At 54.4% G+C, this 17,574-nt stretch overlaps 2 protein-coding genes across 2 annotated transcripts in view; both read left to right on the top strand.

The window, feature by feature from the left end:
- PTSG_00952 (uncharacterized protein) overlaps positions 1–291 on the top strand; it is a 2,882-nt gene extending 2,591 nt beyond the window's left edge. Inside the window, exon 10 of the mRNA XM_004998368.1 lies at positions 117–291. Coding sequence (XP_004998425.1) covers positions 117–215 — 99 coding nt within the window. The 3' untranslated portion in view covers positions 216–291. The remainder of the gene's footprint in view (positions 1–116) is intronic.
- Positions 292–687: 396 nt separating this feature from the next.
- PTSG_00951 (uncharacterized protein) lies at positions 688–17,365 on the top strand (the record flags this gene model as incomplete). Its single annotated transcript, XM_004998367.1, has 32 exons — positions 688–752; positions 1,081–1,285; positions 1,439–3,828; positions 4,197–5,370; positions 5,768–5,822; positions 6,050–6,359; positions 6,772–6,989; positions 7,280–7,407; positions 7,617–7,817; positions 8,048–8,161; positions 8,329–8,426; positions 8,702–8,801; positions 8,978–9,296; positions 9,556–9,647; positions 9,913–9,978; positions 10,145–10,222; positions 10,519–10,680; positions 10,867–11,013; positions 11,322–11,528; positions 11,758–12,063; positions 12,343–12,502; positions 12,707–12,986; positions 13,290–13,405; positions 13,670–13,728; positions 14,122–14,196; positions 14,374–14,490; positions 14,752–14,827; positions 15,176–15,289; positions 15,496–15,560; positions 15,748–15,986; positions 16,230–16,945; positions 17,220–17,365. The coding sequence occupies 32 exons, from the start codon at positions 688–690 to the stop codon at positions 17,363–17,365; spliced, it is 8,598 nt and encodes a 2,865-aa protein (XP_004998424.1).
- Between the last annotated feature and the right edge of the window lie 209 nt (positions 17,366–17,574).

Genomic DNA, 17,574 nt, shown 5'->3' with positions numbered 1-17,574 from the left:
CACTCACACACTCACTCACTCACTCACTCACTCACTCACTCACTCACTCACTCACTCACTCACTCACTCACTCACTCACTCACTCACTCACTCACTCACACATGGTCTCAACACAGGTTGGAGCAGATGCAGTGTTTGAGCGGCGCGACAGTATGTTGCGCAGGCCAGTTCCGCGCAAGCCACCTCCCCACAAGCCACGCAGTGCCAACCCCTAATACATACGCGAATGCATTTGGGTTGACCCTAACCACCAACGTGAGTTTCTCTGTGTATTAAACGAAGCCTTGCCGAGCTTTCTCACATGGGAAATGGATATTTCGGGAGTGACAGAGAGAGTTTGAGCGTGTGAGCGTGTGTGAGCGTGTGTGTGAGCGTGTGTGTGTGTGTGCGTGTGTGCTGTGTGCATTGATGGTTGAATTGTGCTTCCTTCGTGCTCGCATTTGCAGTTTCGCTCTCCTGATGACATCATCGCCAGCACCCCGTTTCATAGTCGGTCGAAAGTCGACGGGTGTTTTCCCAAAGTTTCTTGTGTTTTGGTTGAGGGGAGCGGGCAATCACAAAGTCCGTGCACAGCGCAAGCAAGAAAGGAGAAGGTGTGGCAAGGTGCTTTGTTAGTGTGTTGTGGTGTGTGAGTCTCTTGCGGTCGCACGCCGCGCGCTGTCCTCGACGCACCACAACACCGCCAGCATGAAGCGAGCGGGTCCTCGTGATAAATCGCCGCATCCACAGCAGGCCCAGCAGCCCAACTGGCAGTTCGCAGATCGAATCACAACACAGGTACGTGCAGTCTCGCCCCCCAATCACAGCCGATCTACGGCTTCTAGCAACAACTATCCAATTGCCACTCAGCTTGGGTTGCTTGCCAGCTCTATTGTGTGCGCAGGTGTGCTTGTGTTGGGTGGCATATGCCTGTAGCACCTGGAAGTTGCACTGCATTGATGTTTCACTGCGCAAAGTTCTCACAGAACCACGTCATGGCTTGGTTTTCGTCATGCTGTGCGTGCACTCCCTTTCCCGTCCCCTCCCCTCCCCACCACACACACACACTCCTTTCCGTCGTTGTCACGACTGTTGGGGAAGGGAAATTGACTTTTCCGTGCCTTCGGATGGCAGCAACAACACCCGTGATGCCAGCGAAGGTGGCGAGGACGGCTCATGGCAGCACACAAGCCCCGATCACACAGGCCGTTTGAGCCGCGCCGGCAGCGGCAGTGCCGTGTATGGCAATGCACCCCTGCCGCCCGGCCTAGCTGCACCAGAACACCTCGAGGCGAGCGACGACGTCGTCAGCTCCGCCAAGCATGACACACAACAACAACAACAACAACAACAACAACAACAACAACAACAACAACAACAACAACAACAACAACAGCAACAGCAACAGCAACAACAACAACAACAACAACAACAACAACAACAACAACAACAACAACAGCAACAGCAACAACAAGCATCGGGCGTCGGTGGCGGTCGGGACGTGGCAGTACCAGCACCACCAGAGGCAGTGGACACAATCCCACAGTCAGGTTCAGCACCACGAACGACTACAACCACCACGGAGGTTGTGCTACATCTGGACGTAGCTCCAGGGGCGTCCTCAACTGAGGCAGCACAACTGGCCATCGATGTCACCACCACCACTACCAGCAACGCTTCACCAACAGTATCACCACCATCGGCAGCACTCAGTGGGACGGGAGTGCAACCGAACGCAGGCGCAGAAGGCACCGACGAAGACGTTGGTGGTTGCACAGGCGAAGACAACCACGCGACTGCAGGTGGTGACGCTGATGCTGGCGGCAACTCGACAGATCTGCAAGGGAGTGCACGCTCCACTCGACCTGCATCCGAGGCCCCATCGCACGCCTCGCAACGCAGCATTGTGCTTGACGTGGACGATGTGTTCGACAGCGTTAGAAACAGGGCGCGGAACGCAAACGAAACACGAACCAGCGCAGACTTGCTGCAGAACAACGGCGACAATGACGAGCAAACACGAAGTGAATCTGAGGCAGAGCAGCCCGCCACCCGCATCATTAACGATGCAATCACCGACGCTGGCGGTGAGATTGATGATGACGATGCTGCTGATGATGGTGACAGAGAGCACGAAGTGCGCGATGACCAGTACGACGATGACGACGTTGAGTATGGTGACGACGACGATGACATCGAGTATGACGACCAGTACGACGACGACGAGGATGACGATGATGACGATGAAGAGCTTCAACTCGGCTCCGATGAAGACGAACTTGATTATAGTGACAGTGACGGGGAGGACGAGCAAGATGATGATGACCGCTGGATGAACGGCAACTCCTCACCAGAAGTACATCGCACGCCAATGAGAAATGCCGTGAGAAGGGCAGCTGCAGCGCTCTCGAGCACAGCAGGTGCAACAGGGGCAGCGTCCTCGTCCTTCTCCAGTGTGCGATTCAAGTCGTCGACAACGTCAACTCCAGCATCAACGCCGGCTGCGAAGCGAGCACCAACCCGCGTCACGCACTTCCCGACCGTAAAGCGGCGTCTCACAGAACACAAGCCCGTCCCTGTTTCCCCGAGCGTGGTCGGTAGTCTTCGTGGGCAGCGGCGGCCGCAGCAGCACGCTGGCCTGAGCGTGTTCACGTCCCTGCAAGGCGACACGGCCGTGCTGGCGTGGATGCGGGCGCAGGTGGAGGCGGACTGCACCGCGTTTGGACACATCAGCACACACGACCGCCAGTGCGGGTTTGTGGAGGTGCAAACGGGCGCGAACCCGGAACGGCTGCTGCGCTGGATGCTGGACAAGAAGCAGATGAAGGAGGACCTCGTGCGGCGGCAATCCCGCAAGCGCCACAGCAAGAAGGAAAAGGGCACCGCACCCAACAGCCTGACTGCACTGGACGAGAACTCCGCCAACTTGTCCGGTCACTGGCGCATGACCCGGCCAACGGCTGCGGCGACTGCATCATCATCATCATCCGCGGCAGCGACGTCATCGGGGGTGAGCACTGCGGGCGGCAGCACATCGCGGCGGTGGGTACTGTTTGACGACAGCTCCTCCAGCGAGGACGAAGGGGAGGTGCTTGAGGACATTCCGTGCAAGCCGCTCGGATTTTCGCGGCCGCGGCTCGTGGTGAGCGTGACGGGCGGTGCCAAAGACCTCATTCTGGCGCACAAGATGCGGTCTGTGCTGAGTCAGGGCCTGCACCGCTGCAGCAACGTCACCTCCACGTGGATCTTCACAGGCGGCTGCAACTGCGGCGTGATGAAGGTGGTGGGCGAGCTTCTCGGGCGCAAGCAGCCGTCAGACCTGCGTCTCACGCGCGAGTACGAGCAGGTGGTGAAGGACCGCCCACGGCGCCACCACGCCCCGTCCAGCGAGCGATCACGCTCTTCCGCCCCAACGTCGGCGTCGTCATCTGCGGCGCTCACGGCAGCTCACACAGGTGGCGGCAGTGGTGATGGTGACCAGCGGGGTGCGGGCAAGCGGCGCAGGCTCAAGCGCACGCCTGCTCGTCGCCGCCGTCGCGCGCGCGAGGAATCAGCTGCAAGACACTCAAGGAACCCGCGGCAGCGACAGCAGCGGCAAGCACAGGGGCGACAGCAGCAACAACAGCATCAGCAACAACAGCAACAGCAACAACAACAAAGCGTGGGTTCGATGGGATCGCAGAGCGAAGATGTGCTGGAGAAGAGCCTGAACTCGTTCCTGGAGGAGTCACGGTATGTGCGCGTGATTGGAATTGTGCATGCACAGCACGTCGATTTCGAAGCAAAGAAGGTGGGCAATAGCACACTTGAGAACATAATCTTTGACGACTATGCCTCAACCACAACCAGGTGCGTATGCTGCGTGCGGGACAAACTGTGTGCGTGTACGTATGTGTGCACATGTGTGTTTATATGGTGTGTGTCTTTGTGTGCACGTACGAGTACGTGAGGGTGTATGCATGCGTTGATGGCAGGAGGACAGCGATCCTCCACGTGTGTGTGTGTGTGCGTTTGTTGCTGCTGGTTTTGAGAGTTGCGTCTTGTTTGGGTGCGCACATCAACCCCAAGAATATCACTCATGCGTGTCAGTGGAAGTCACACCACGCCAAGGCATCCTGAGACACACACACATACACACACACAATCTCACTCTCTCACTCTCTCACGAATGCACACATGCACCCACCACATACCCACACACGACACCACCACAACAGCTCGCTGGACGACAACCACTCGTTTTACATTCTGGTGAACAACCCGTATCTAGAGCGTGTTGGCTCTGGCGACAACAGCGCCTGGCACACATACACGCGCGGCGTGGCGCCCGAAAACAAGTTCCACTACCTGACAGACTCTGTGTTGTACGGCCTGCGCAAGCTGCTGAAGGAGGAAAACGCCGAATCAGCCATGCTGTCCAGGTCGCATGGCAACAGCGCGAGCGCCAGTGGTAGCGGTGGCGGGAACGATGCGTTTGAGGAAGAGCGGCTGCAAGCGTGGGCGGATTTCGTAGCGCAGCGTATGGACCAGGACGGGGCCATTCACTTTGTTGTTGGCGACAGCGAGAATGAATCCGAGCACATGGGGGTGCGCGCAGCATACTACCTCATCAAGTACACGCACGCCTGGATCACGAAGCTGACGAAGAACACGCCCAGCAGCAAGGCCCGCGTGACGATCGTGCTGCACTTTGTCATGGGCCGCGGTGGTCTTCTGCAGCTGGAGGCCGAGCGAAGGCAGCACGTGAGCAGACAGGCATCGGAGCGCTTCTCCAACGGCGGCGGCGGTGGTGGTGACAGCCAGCCGGAATCACGGCGCAGCACGTTGACGGGGCGACCGGGTGGCGGGGTCGATGCTGTCTTCTCCAGCTCGCTGTGGCGCCTGTATCGCCTGCTGGACCTGCTCACACCGCCAGGCGCAACGGACGAGCGTGTGGTGGTGCAGCTTGGCACGGTCACCGGCGAGCAGCACGTGTCTGGCGACGGCGAGGCGCGGCCATGGCTGTACTCATGCAACCCACAGTCGACGCTGCGCCAGTCCGCCTGGGAGGACACGTGGGGAAAGTGCTCGCAGTATGTGTACTCGTTGATGGCGCGCATGGACATGGAGAACACGGTGCAGGTTGAGGTACCACCGCACCCAACTGGTGGATACCACCGCACGTGCGCGCGCGGTCGCATGATTGCACATGCGCTGGCACAGGGCGTGATCACGGACCACCACGACGTGGAAAACATCTCGCCCTGTGTGGTCAGGACGGCTGGTTTGCAGGACAGCCCGCGTATGTTCTCGCGGGAAAAGAAGCGGGGCAGGTTTCGCGATGGTGTCTTGCTCTGCACCATGAACGTCTTCGCGTTTAACAGGCTGCACACCCTCCTCACTGACGTTGAGGTCAGTGGTGGTGGTAGTGTTTGTGTTTGTGTTTGTGTGTGTGTGTGTGTGAGTGTGTGTGTGTGTGCGTGTGTGTGTACGTGGGTGCGTGTATGTGTGCGTGCGTATATGGGTGTTTGCATTTGCATATGTGTTTATGTGCGCGCGTTTTGCGTTTGCATACTTGCTTGTGTGTACGTGTGTTTGTGCGTAGACGTGCGTGTTTTTGGTCTCTTGTGCATGTGTGTGTGTGAGAGTATATGTGTGCATCTGTGCGTTGTTTTGTTTCTTATGCGTGTGCGTATGTTTAGAATTGCTGTCTTGCAGGAAGAGGGGCAATTTGCTTGCCCTTGCTTCAACTTGGTGATGCACTCACGACTGCAATGATGGTTGTTTTGTGTGTTCGACACGTGTACAGGTGCTGCGCGCATCTCTGTCTGGTTTAATCGTCGACACGAGCGTCGTCCTCTCAGGTGAGCTGCAGTGGCACCAAACTGTTGTGGTTTATGATCATTGGTGGGTGCATGCTTGTATGTGTGTAGGTCTGCATGTTTGTGTGCGGGTGTCTGCCTGTGTTGTGTTGTCTTGTGCGTTGTCTTTGAACGAGTGTGACTGATGGACAACAGGCACAATCCTTCACAGTAGACCATGTGTTCGCACTTCGCTTACCTGCATGTATGTGCGTGATTACAAACACCAGACAAATGTTTCACGTTTCCACCGCTGAAGACGCTGGTGCCCATGGGCAGCGTGCTGCTACAGCGCTGGCGGCGGGGCACAAAGGCCAGGGCAAAGCAGCAGACGGCCTCTGCCGCTCGCAACAACAACATCCACAGACCGTCCATGTTCGGGCTCAGCCAAAGCGGATTTGGACGCAGGAGTGCACGACCCAGCTCCGCCGCTGTCTTTGGTGATGACGACGATGACAGCGACAACGAGAGCGTGGACTTGGAGAAGGACGCGGGGGAGGAAGCGCTGTTCTATCGCGATCGCTTCAATAGACTCAAGCGGTAACAAAACAGTGAGGCTATTCGGGTGTGTGTGTGTGTGCTGTTGCGTAGCTGTTGTGTACAGCTGGCATGGTCGTGCGTGTGGTGACATGGGGATCGCGACCTGCAATGGGAATGGGTGCGGGGGTTGCGAGAATGGGAAGCTTCTCGTCTGTGTCCACGTGATGTGTATCGTGGATTATACACATACGTGCTGCATGTCCAGCACGCTGTTGCTCGAATGCTTGCGACCAAGAGTTCACTCAAGCATCTTGCCATCTTGCATGCACCCCTCACACCCTTATTACATATCGCACACACACATATGTATCTCGCACACATCATGCACACATATCACACACATCGCGCGCTTATACCCCCCCCCCACACACACACATCACATCACATCACATCACACATGGAATCGCTGCAGCGGGGGCGAGCTGGAGTACTGGAACGACCTCACCAGTGCGCTCAAGGGAGAATTCAAGCCTTCAAGCTTGCAGGTCTTCGTGCCCTCAACGCAGACAAAGTGGCAGCTGCTGCTGCGTAAGCCGGCACAGCAGCGCTTAACGCACCACCAACGCCACGGTCTGCAGCGCCACCGCAACCAGCGAGCGCGGCGAGGGAAGCATCCCAAGGTCTACTCAAGTACGTGCTTGCGCAACAAACACTACGATGCGTTTGTCCATGGCACCACATCGCCATCTTCAAACGTGACTGTGGTCTCACTGGCATTGGCGTTTTAGCGAAGCCATGTCATTGCATGGCTTTAAAGCTGAGTTGAAGCCGAAAGCTCCGCTAAAGTGGAGCTTCACATTGTGCGCAGTGCAATGCCCAGTGTGTCCCGACTTTCCTCACATTATTCAACCCTTTGTTTCTCGCGCGCGCGCACACACGCTCACGTACACATGCACCTGTTTGTTCGCTGTGTCATCCAGGTTTTGACACCATCTTTGACACGTTCAAGGCTTCGGATCGCACCTTCTCTGTGATGTTGGTGGTGGAGGGCGGGCCAATGACGTGGAAGCTCACGCGCCACGCCATTGCGCTCCGAACTCCGATTGTGGTGCGAATTGCTTGCGTGTGTGTGTGTGTGACTGCTGCATTGTGTGTGTCTTTGCATTTCCATAAGTGCGTGTGTTGATGTACACTTGTGGCAGCGAAAAACGTGCCCCCAGCACCCTCGCCTTGCAATAACGCATGTGCAGCATCCCAGCAGCTCATTGCGCCCCTTGCTTGCAAAACCCTACATGTTTTTGTGCACGCTTGAATCAGGTGGTTGACGGCACTGGGCGATTCTCCAGCATTCTCTCGTATGCATGGAAGTTCCTGCATGACCAGAGTGCGGCTGCCATTGCCTGCACGTGGGGCCGCCTCTGCAACATGATCAAGGAGTTTGCTGCAACGTCGCACAGCAAGCAGCACCCGCGGGAGATGTACGCTGACATTATGGAGCTTGTTGCACTCGAGCATCAGGTACGCACACGTGTTGGGTGGTGACCATGCGAAGGGGGAGGGGTTGTGGACAAAGGGCTAGTGCTGTCATAGAGTAACAGTGCACATGCACGTTCGTTCCTGTGTACACGCAAACATACAACACAGAATGCACAATGCTTGCATGTTTGCTTCCAGTCTTGTTGCCATCGTGCGCCAATACGTGCTTGTCTTGTGGTCAACTCTTGTCTGGCCCACACCTTCCTATTCAGGTGGTTGTGTTTGATGCCGAGAATCCCTGCATGACGCTGCACGGTTCAATTCTCAAAGCCATCAGCAACGTCATGCAGCGAGCGAGCCCTTCCACACAAGCAGACCCTTACGAGGTGCGTATGTGTTATTTGGCGCTGCTGGCGAGTTGTGGTTGTTTTGGGGTTCGCGTTTGGGTTCAGGTTGACCATGTTTCTGTTGTGCATCAACACGCAAGCACAATATAGCCACGTGTTTTCATAGGACTTGCATGTATTATGATTGCAAACTTGCGCGCGTGTAGTTGAAGCTTGCGCAGCTTGAGCTTGCACTTGTGTTCAGCCGCAAATCGCTTGCTGAGCGGCATTTCACCGAGCTGGTCAAGTTCATTCAGACAGCAACGTAACGGCTGTTGTTGTTGTTTAAGTTGTTGTTGTTGTTGTTGTTTAAGTTGTTGTTGTTTAAGTTGTTGTTGTTGTTTAAGTTGTTGTTGTTGTTTAAGTTGTTGTTGTTGTTTAAGTTGTCGTTGTTGTTGGTGGTGGTGGTGGTGGTGTTGTTGTTGTTGTTGTTGTTGTTGTTGTTGTTGTTGTTGTTGTTCCTCCTCACCACCATGCGGCTTATCACTACCACAACCTTCCACACCACATCGCATTCTCCGACGTTGCTCTGAATTGCAGTGCAAACCAGAAGACATCGTTCAAGAACGATATCCACCACGCCCTGAGCTGGGCCCTGCGCCGCAACATCGCCTTCTTTGTCGAGCTCATCTCACAGCAGGTAAGAAACAACCTCCTCTCCGTGGCGTGTGTGCAAGTGGCTGAGCAATTGTAGTACATGCACACCGCGTCACGTTGTTCCCTTTGCTGTAGTTGCGGCTCTGCCAAAGCTTGATCGACCATCTGCCACTTACACCTGCGTGGCAACATGTGCTGTGCAACATTGCATGGTTGAAGCTTGGCAAGGGAATCGTGGAGTATGCAGCACTGGTTCTCTTCTCCGAAGACAACAAACATGCCAACACGTATTATGACCGCTTCGCCCCGCTGTACACACAAGCGTTCCTTCCGCTGTCCACCTTTCGCTACCTGGACACCGCGCGCAACGGCCAGACCCTTGACGCGTTCATCACCAAACTGTCCAAGACGAGCGTGTCTGGCGAGAAGGCTGCCCATATGGAGAAGCTGAGCGAGGCAGAGGTGTACCACCACCTGCTGGTGTGGGCTGCCCTCTCCACGCGATATGAACTCGCCCGTCTGTTTTGGGTTCGAGGAGGTGCGCTTGCTTGTTGTGTTGACACCACCCGCTCCCATGCTGATGCTAGCTGCTTGATCGTCGTGTGAAGAGCTACAGGGCATGAGTTTGTGAAAGGGGGGTGAGGATTATGAGCCATTGCATGTGTTGAAGTTGTGCTTGTGTTGTCGCTGTACGCGATGAGTGTGTGCGATTGCATGTGCTTGTTTTATGTGCGAGGTTTTGTGTCGCTGTACTCGGGCTGCACTTAAACTTGCGGCTGCGACTTATTTCACACCAGGCAACTCCATCCAGAACGCGCTGTTCGTGTGCCAGCTGCTTCGGTCCCTTGCTGGACTGAAGAAACTTGAGTCATCCCTGCGCTTCCATGCGGTTTGTGTTGTTGTTGGATGACAAGCTCGTGCATGTGCAAGCGTCAGCACTTGCCATGATGACAACAATGTGTTGACTGACGATTGTCATCTGTATTCACACATGCACACTTGCATGTTCACACACTTGGAGACCGTGAACACCAACGTTCACTGGCACGCGCACCGTGTGCACGCATACACATGCACACTCTCACACACGAAATGCCTGTACACATACGCGTACGTTGACACACTTTTACGCACTCGTGTACTGCCTACGGCAGGACCGCAAACGCATGTTGGATATGGCGGACAAGTTTGAGCGACACGCGTTTGAAATTTTGGATCAGGTGAGCTCCCTTTGTGTTCTGCGCTTGTCAAGCAATTGCAATGATGCGCTTGTGTGTGACTGCTTGTTAACAGCTGATGGTGCAACGCCAAAGCCAGGTACAATGCATACCACAACTCATGGCGTGTGTCTCGTGGCTCTTTGCTTCTCACGGTTTCTCGCTGTAGTGCTACAAGTCAGACCAGAGCAAAACCATGTCCCTGTTGTGGTGCCCCTTTTCTCTCTTCAACACCCTTCCACCGCTGGTGAGTGTATCGAGCACAGCCATGGGCAGCGCCGAGTCTGTTTGCAGTTCTGTTCGCATCAAACACACACAAACACTGAATGAATGCTAACACTCATATTGCACCCATATTCACAACAAGCACAACACACGCACACAACGTGTAACCTCAGCACCAACACATTCTCTATCCCTGAGAAGACGCGGGTGTGGTAGGCACCTCCCACGCCTCCACCCCTACACACACGCGCGCGCTTGTACACGTGCATCTCACTCCACTGTCGCGCTCCATCTCCATATGCACACGATTGCCTTCAGCTAAAAACGGACAAGTTGGTGATGTTTGACGAGAACTCCATGCTACCGCAAACAACAGCATCCACAGCCGCTGCGGCATTGCAACAGCGCGAACAACTGCAGCTGTTTGGCAGCCGCTCCGAGGCGCTTCCACTCACACACAGCGTTCTTGGCCCAGAGAGCGTGAGTAAATGAGTTGTGCATATGATTTTGTGCGTATGATCATGTGTTCTCCGTTTGTACATTTGCGTTGTCACTACAGTTGTGAGCAGCCACTCATGACACCACGCCAGCGCGTGCAGTGCTCGAACAAGTAAGCTCACTCATGAGGCATCGCCCATGCGTGATGGTGCGGTTGACGCTCGACAGGGCCAACTCGTGAACTGCGTGAGCTTGGCGATGGAGGCGGAGAACACGCTGTTCATCTCCCACCCTGCCGTTGACGCTGTGTTGGAGCAAGCCTGGCATGGACGAGGGCCAAATGAGGAAACGCCCGTGCTCAATGCTGGAGCCAAAGTACATGTGCTTGTGCACGTGGTGGTCTTTCTGTATGCTTATGCGTACATGTGCATATGTGCGTGATTTTGTGAGTGCACATGTACACTTGTGGGATCGTCGTGGCAAGATTGTGGGTTATGAAGGACAATCTGGTGGTTGTGGTTGATGGGATTCCTCTGACAGCGCTCAGTTTCGCCCTTGTATATCTTCGCCTGTCACTCACTGACTCACTCTCACTCACTCTCACTCATCCACCCACTCACTCACTTACTCTCACTTACTTCCTCTTACTCTCACTACACTCTCTCCTGTTTTTCCTGCGACAGTTCTATGTGCACGCCTTGTCCTTCTTCACGTTTCTCAGCGTGTATGCGTATGTGATCCTGACGCCGCTGCAAGAGACATTCTCCTACATGGAGATTGCTCTTGCCTGCTTCATGTTTGATCTCATGGTGATTGAGGTTATGCAAGCGCTGCGTCTCGGCATCAGGCGATGGTCCTCGGAGCTGTGGAACAAAGTCGACCTCCTCTTCGTACGTGCGACAAGGATCTGTTGTCACTTTGTGTCTTGCATGCGTTCAGGTCTTTATGCCCAGTGCCTATCCCGCCACATGCCTGTTTGAGACAGTCCACTCACGCTGGACACGCCATGCTTGCGTGAATGCGCACGTATACGCGTGTGTGGATGTGTTTGTGTGTGTGTGTGTGTGTGTGCGTGCGTGTGTGTGTGTGTGATTACGTGTGCTTTTTGTGCCGGTGCAGTGCGTGTGCTATCTTCTGGCACTCTGCTTCAGAATCTCTTCGCTGGTGTCACCTGGCGTTAACCTGAACGACCGCCGCGTTGCCAAGATCCTGCTTGGTCTTGGTTGCGCCGCTGCGTACATCTCATGTCTCCGCTTCACGGCCTTCATTCGCCCCCTCGGCCCAAAGCTCATCATCATGGGCCGCATGTTCTCTGATGTGGTTGTGTTCATCCTCCTTCTGGGCGCGTTTTGGCTGGCGTACGCGTTTGCCATGATCAGCGTCCTCTCCAGCGACGAGAACCAGCGGCAGTCAGACTCGTATCACGTAAGCGCTTTGAGAAGGGCGTGGGACATACCGTTTTGTACATGCTGTGTTAGGATTGCTGCTGCTGCTGCTGCTGCTGCTGCTGCTGCTGTTGTTGTTGTTGTTGTTTAAGATGTTGTTGTTGTTGTTGTTGTTGTTGTTGTTGTTGTTGTTGATGTTGTTGTTTGTTGTGCTCAGCAGTCGTTTACCGGCATGTATGTTGAATTTCAGCCATCTCCCTCCATCATATGTGCACGCACGCACATACATGTTTGTGATGGCTGCTGCTCCACTCGCTAGCTGTCGTACATTATGCTAGTCCCCGTGTTCCAGGTGTTTGGCGAGTCATTCCTTGAGTGGTATTCGGAGGAGTCGGCATGTGTGGGTGACGGACCGTTCCACACATGCGCGTCGTGGCGGTGGCTCGTGCCAATCTACATGACCCTTTTCATCTTCGTCTGTACGTTGCCTACCGTCGCGCTTGCGTGCATGTGTGTGCATGTGTGTGAGTGTGTGTGCGTGTGTGTGAGTGTATGTGCGTGTGCGTGTTTCTCTGTTGATCCGACATTGCTCCATGGGAGGTATTGAAGGACACGCATTTGCACGCAAGCATGCTCACAACTCATACCCACGTGCGCACACAAACGCATACACATGCACACAGCGAACATCATGCTCGTGAATCTGCTGATTGCCATGTTTGGCAAGCGGTATGAAGAAGTGGAGGCAGATGCAATGGCATTCTGGCGCCGGCAAAACTATGATCTGTACTGGGAATTTCGCAACAGAACGCACTTGCCAACACCGCTGTCGTGGCTGGAGCTGGCGTTTTGGACCTTGTTTCGTCGGCGGTTTCAACGAAACACGCACGTCAGTCACAGCGCCAGTCGCTCGATTGTGCCCCCGAAGGAGCTCGAACGCTTTCAAGAACTGGAAACAGAAATGTAAGTGTGGTTGGTGTGTGTGTGTGTGTGTGTGTGCGTGAGTGAGTGTGTGTGAGTTCGAGTGTGCGTGAGTGCGTATGTGAGTGAGTGAGTCTGATACTTGTAGGCTGTGTCTTACATGTTTGGACATGCTGCATGTGTTGTTTGTGTGTGTTTGCGAGTCGTACGTGGACTGCCATGGAAGCACGCACTCCAAACTTGATGTTCTTCTCACCAGCGCGCCATGCTGACATGTAGTTTTGCGGCATTGCGTGTGTGCTCGTGCTTGATTTACATATGTGCCCCCACACGTCATTTCTTCAGCCACCATCATCGCTCCAAGGAGAACGACGAGGATGACGAGTTGGATGAGCTCAGCAACGCGCTGTCGGCACAGCTGCGAACATTTGATTTGCTCGAGGCACAATCCCTTCGCCTCGGTACGGCATGCAATTGAGATGGCATGTGACGTGACATGCATCCAAGTGGAGGATACAGAAACGAGCAGAGTTTCTGTCCTCGTCGTATACATGTTACCCAGCACAAATCATGTGCATTTACCACGAATACAGCAGCCCTGTCAACGATGCTTCCAACCCCCCGGCGCATGTGTTGTGTTGCCTTACATGCACCACGTTCTCATGTGGGCTGTTGTCTGTCAAACATGCTCTCTTTCGCATGCCCTGCTTCAACCTGAATAACAGGCCGCATCGAAGCATCCCTGCACGAACGCGCAAGCCAGTACGTTGACGTGTGTGTTGGGGTGATTGTATGCGTACACTCTGGAAGTCCCCACTCGTGACGTGATGAAATTGCTGCTTCCGCCCACGTGATGTGCCAGTGCTTCATGCCCACGTATGTTCTTCCTTAACCCTCTGCTCCTGGCCTGCTTCCATTGGCCTTGCTCTCACTCTCTGTCTTTGCGTTGCTGGATAGGCAAGAAGAGCTCAACACAGGGGTACGCGCCCCGCATTTCGCGCCACCAGTGTGATTGCGCGGTGGCAACACATACTGCTGTGCTGTGATATGAAATTGCTCACGGACAGCGGTGATGGTTAGACTGGCATTGATGCCTGCTCCACAACAACCACGCTCACGTTTTCCTTGCTTGACGCGTGTACTGTTCCTGTTTTCTCCGTGCTGCTTTCCATTTCAGAGCCCTTGCATGCGCACGGTGACGCATCCAGGCGAGGTCATGTACTCTGAACGCAACGCGTGCTGTCGCGAGCAGGTGCTGTCAGACAGACCAAAGGCGTTTGTTGTTCAATTTGCAGTATCCTGTGAAAGTGCAATTGTGTCGTGAACACAATGTCACCGTTTGCATCCTGTGTGTGTAACCATAATCCTGTGTATGCTGCTCAAAAGGCAGACCCATGTTCACACCAACACCAAACACGCCACACAACAGGCGAGAAAGGAGGGTGGGTTTGACGTCAGCAAGAATTTGGCCGAAGCCAGCTGGCACGACAGCAGGATTGCAGATGACTTGCTGGCGCTGGCCCGCCAGTACAACCTTGAGGTCCAGGTGTGTGTGTGTGTGTGTGTGTGTGTGTGTGTGTGTGTGTGTGTGCTGGTCAGTGTGTACTGACACATGCACACTGACCCGTGTGCATCATATGTGTGCACATTGTTTTCGTGTGCTCGTGCGTCGCTGATGATGACATACTTGCGGCATACGCTGAAAGCAAGTTGGCTGCATGTATGTTATGTTACATCTCCTCCCAAAATACAGGATGCTTTGCTTCTTATCTTGTACGCTTTTTCACTTGCCCATGCACCCATGCAGTTGCAACCCGACCCACACGTCCGAAATCCGGGTGGTCGCACTGGCCGTGCGGGCTGCGGTCGCTTCCCAAAGATGGGTGGGTATTGGCGTGCTCTAGCTATATGCGTCATATGTGCCATGTGTGTGGTGCACCTTCAATGCTGACGTGATAGTATTGTATCCGGCACATACATCCACTTTCACGTTCAATCTCTCTGGCATACTCTTTCACACATTCTGACGTACACATGCTCTTCCTTGCTGCCTGTCGTCCATGCACACACACACATAAACTCTTTCTCAATCCCCCAATCTCTCTTACACGCCCTCAAACACCCGCATACTGTCACTCACCCTTACAAACACACAAACGCATGAACACACACACACACATGAACACACACACACACACACATATGAACACACACACACACAAACACAACAGGCCCGAATCGAGAAGACCGGATTGTGCTCACGCGATGGAAGCGATGCGAAACAACTGGGAATAAAATGCAGCGGCTTGGACAGCATGTCATGGAGGTCCTCCTCGTCAGGCATGGTGCGTGGTGTGGCGCCATTCGTGTTTTGTACCTCTGCATATGCTTTGGAGGATACAATGAAGTGGTGTTGTCCCTTGCTGAGCCTTGCTCGCTGGTGACATCAATCAACAAATACATTCAAGCAAAGCATCACCGTGCGTGCTGTGCAACATGCTGACGCCAACTGCCATTGGTTGTATTCTCACACACGATTGTTCTCGTGCAGTTGACGACCATGGCAGAGTCAAGTGGTGCCTTCCTCGCCAAGTTGTTGCTGATGAGGCCGAGGAGGTGAGGTCGTTCAGGCGGTCCCCAGCAGAGTCTGTTTGTTTCAACTTGGGCATTGTCACACAGTGACAATCAGCTCGTCCATAGTTACTTCAAATGCACACACGTGTGTGTGTGTGTGTGCAATTGCTTGCTCCCGGCCACACACAACACGCTCACAAACTGATCCACACGTCAAATGACATGACAGACACATGGAGAGGAGAAGCCGGTGCAGCGTGGAACATCGCACTTGGACGCCAACGATCCTCGTGAGCAGGTGTTCAAGCTGCTGTGGGAACTGCGTGGACAGCACCTCGGCCGCGCCAAATCTCTCGACGTCATCTTGAGCAAGTACCGGATGACCACAGATGACACGACGTGGAAGCTGCGAGGTGTTGACGTCGACTTGTATCATGACAACGCAAATCCACTGGCAGACGCATTCATGTACGCTTGCAATGATGAGTGGAATATTTCTGTGGTGCACACTGTGCGCTCATTGTTGGCGTGCTGCTTCGTATGCGTTCTGTTTGTTCACGTGCATACCCCCCCCCACACACACACATACACTTTTTCACTCACTTTACCACCGCTCTCATCCACAACACACACGCACATGTACCCACGCGCGCGCATGCACATTCACACACACACACACACACGCAACCGAAACACATACACACGCACAAGGCCCGCGAGGGTTCATTCCACATCAGCAACCGTTGAGGAGCGAAGCGGTGGGAGCGTGCTGCGGGTGATTTCAGGGGTGGCTTCGGGTTCATCGCCAGACTTGGCATCCACGCAGTCGTCAACAATCTCACAAGAGCAGAACTACCACCAGCACCAGCAGCACCAACACCAGTATCACCAGGAAGAGCAAGATCAACACCTTCCACGCCATCATCAGCACCGTCATCACTCACAGCCACAGCATCACTCACACTTGCATGTGGATGCAACAATCGCGACAACAGGCGCAGACACGCACGACAGCGATCAGCACAACACGTTTACGCATCTTGATGTCACATCAGCATCCTCAGTGCTGAAGCCCGGCTCTTCAGACAGCCTGGCGTCGTTGGCGTCGCGACAGAGCATTGCAGACAACCAGAAATTGCTCATGCAACAAGGCCTCTGCATGACAACAATTGCTGAAGGGCAAGCATCGCCCGTGAGTCCAACACCTGAATCGCCTTCCCCGGAAGCCAGCCCCATGTTCCACTCCGTTGTTCGCACCATGACAACCAGCCAGGCACAGGCACGTCACAAGTTCATCTACTTGGATGATCCACTCAACACGGACAACGCATGGGTGGAGGGGCGCATCTTTTACTTCCACGCCGAGCACTTTGTTGACACGGCCATCGATGAGCACCTGGACAACGCCATTCGTGGGAAAGCGCGAGGTTTGTGCAAGCGGTTTGTCTTGCATGATCGCTTGCCAAGCCAAACTCTTGCCACCTGTCACCACAAACACGGCAATTTGTACGCTCACCCACCGCCCACAAGCGCGCATGTGCATCCATCCACAACGCACACGCATCGCACACCACGAGCATGACACACACACACACACACAAATGTTGTATGCACAGCAGTTGCAGCAATCGTGTTGCGTTTCTCACACCTGCAAACATGCCTTTGCTGTAATCTCATGCACATGGCTGCTGCGTGGCGCAGATCCGCCAGAATGTAGATGGATTGTGGCGCACGATCTTGTGCAGTATGAATCTGCAGACACGAAAGAGTTGATTCGCCTCGTTGTCAAGGGACAGTCGACACCCACGCTGTGGGATCTTGAGGCCCACGATACCACGCTTGCCTGATGTGTTGTCACGAAGCAAACGCAACATGTCACAGCACTCGGAGATCATGAGATTTGGATGAACTGAGTGATGACACTGGAATCACTTGGTTGTGCAGGGTGCTGGGTCGTGCGATTTCATCGTTACTTACGTTTGTTGAGTGGTGTTTGGCTTGCCATGTCTCATGGGCCTCAATACATGGGATGGGTTCGATTTCACTATTTGATTTG

The sequence above is a fragment of the Salpingoeca rosetta genome, assembly GCF_000188695.1.
Source record: "Salpingoeca rosetta unplaced genomic scaffold supercont1.2, whole genome shotgun sequence".
NCBI classification, from domain to species: domain Eukaryota; class Choanoflagellata; order Craspedida; family Salpingoecidae; genus Salpingoeca; species Salpingoeca rosetta.
This window is presented reverse-complemented; position numbering and strand designations above follow the sequence as displayed.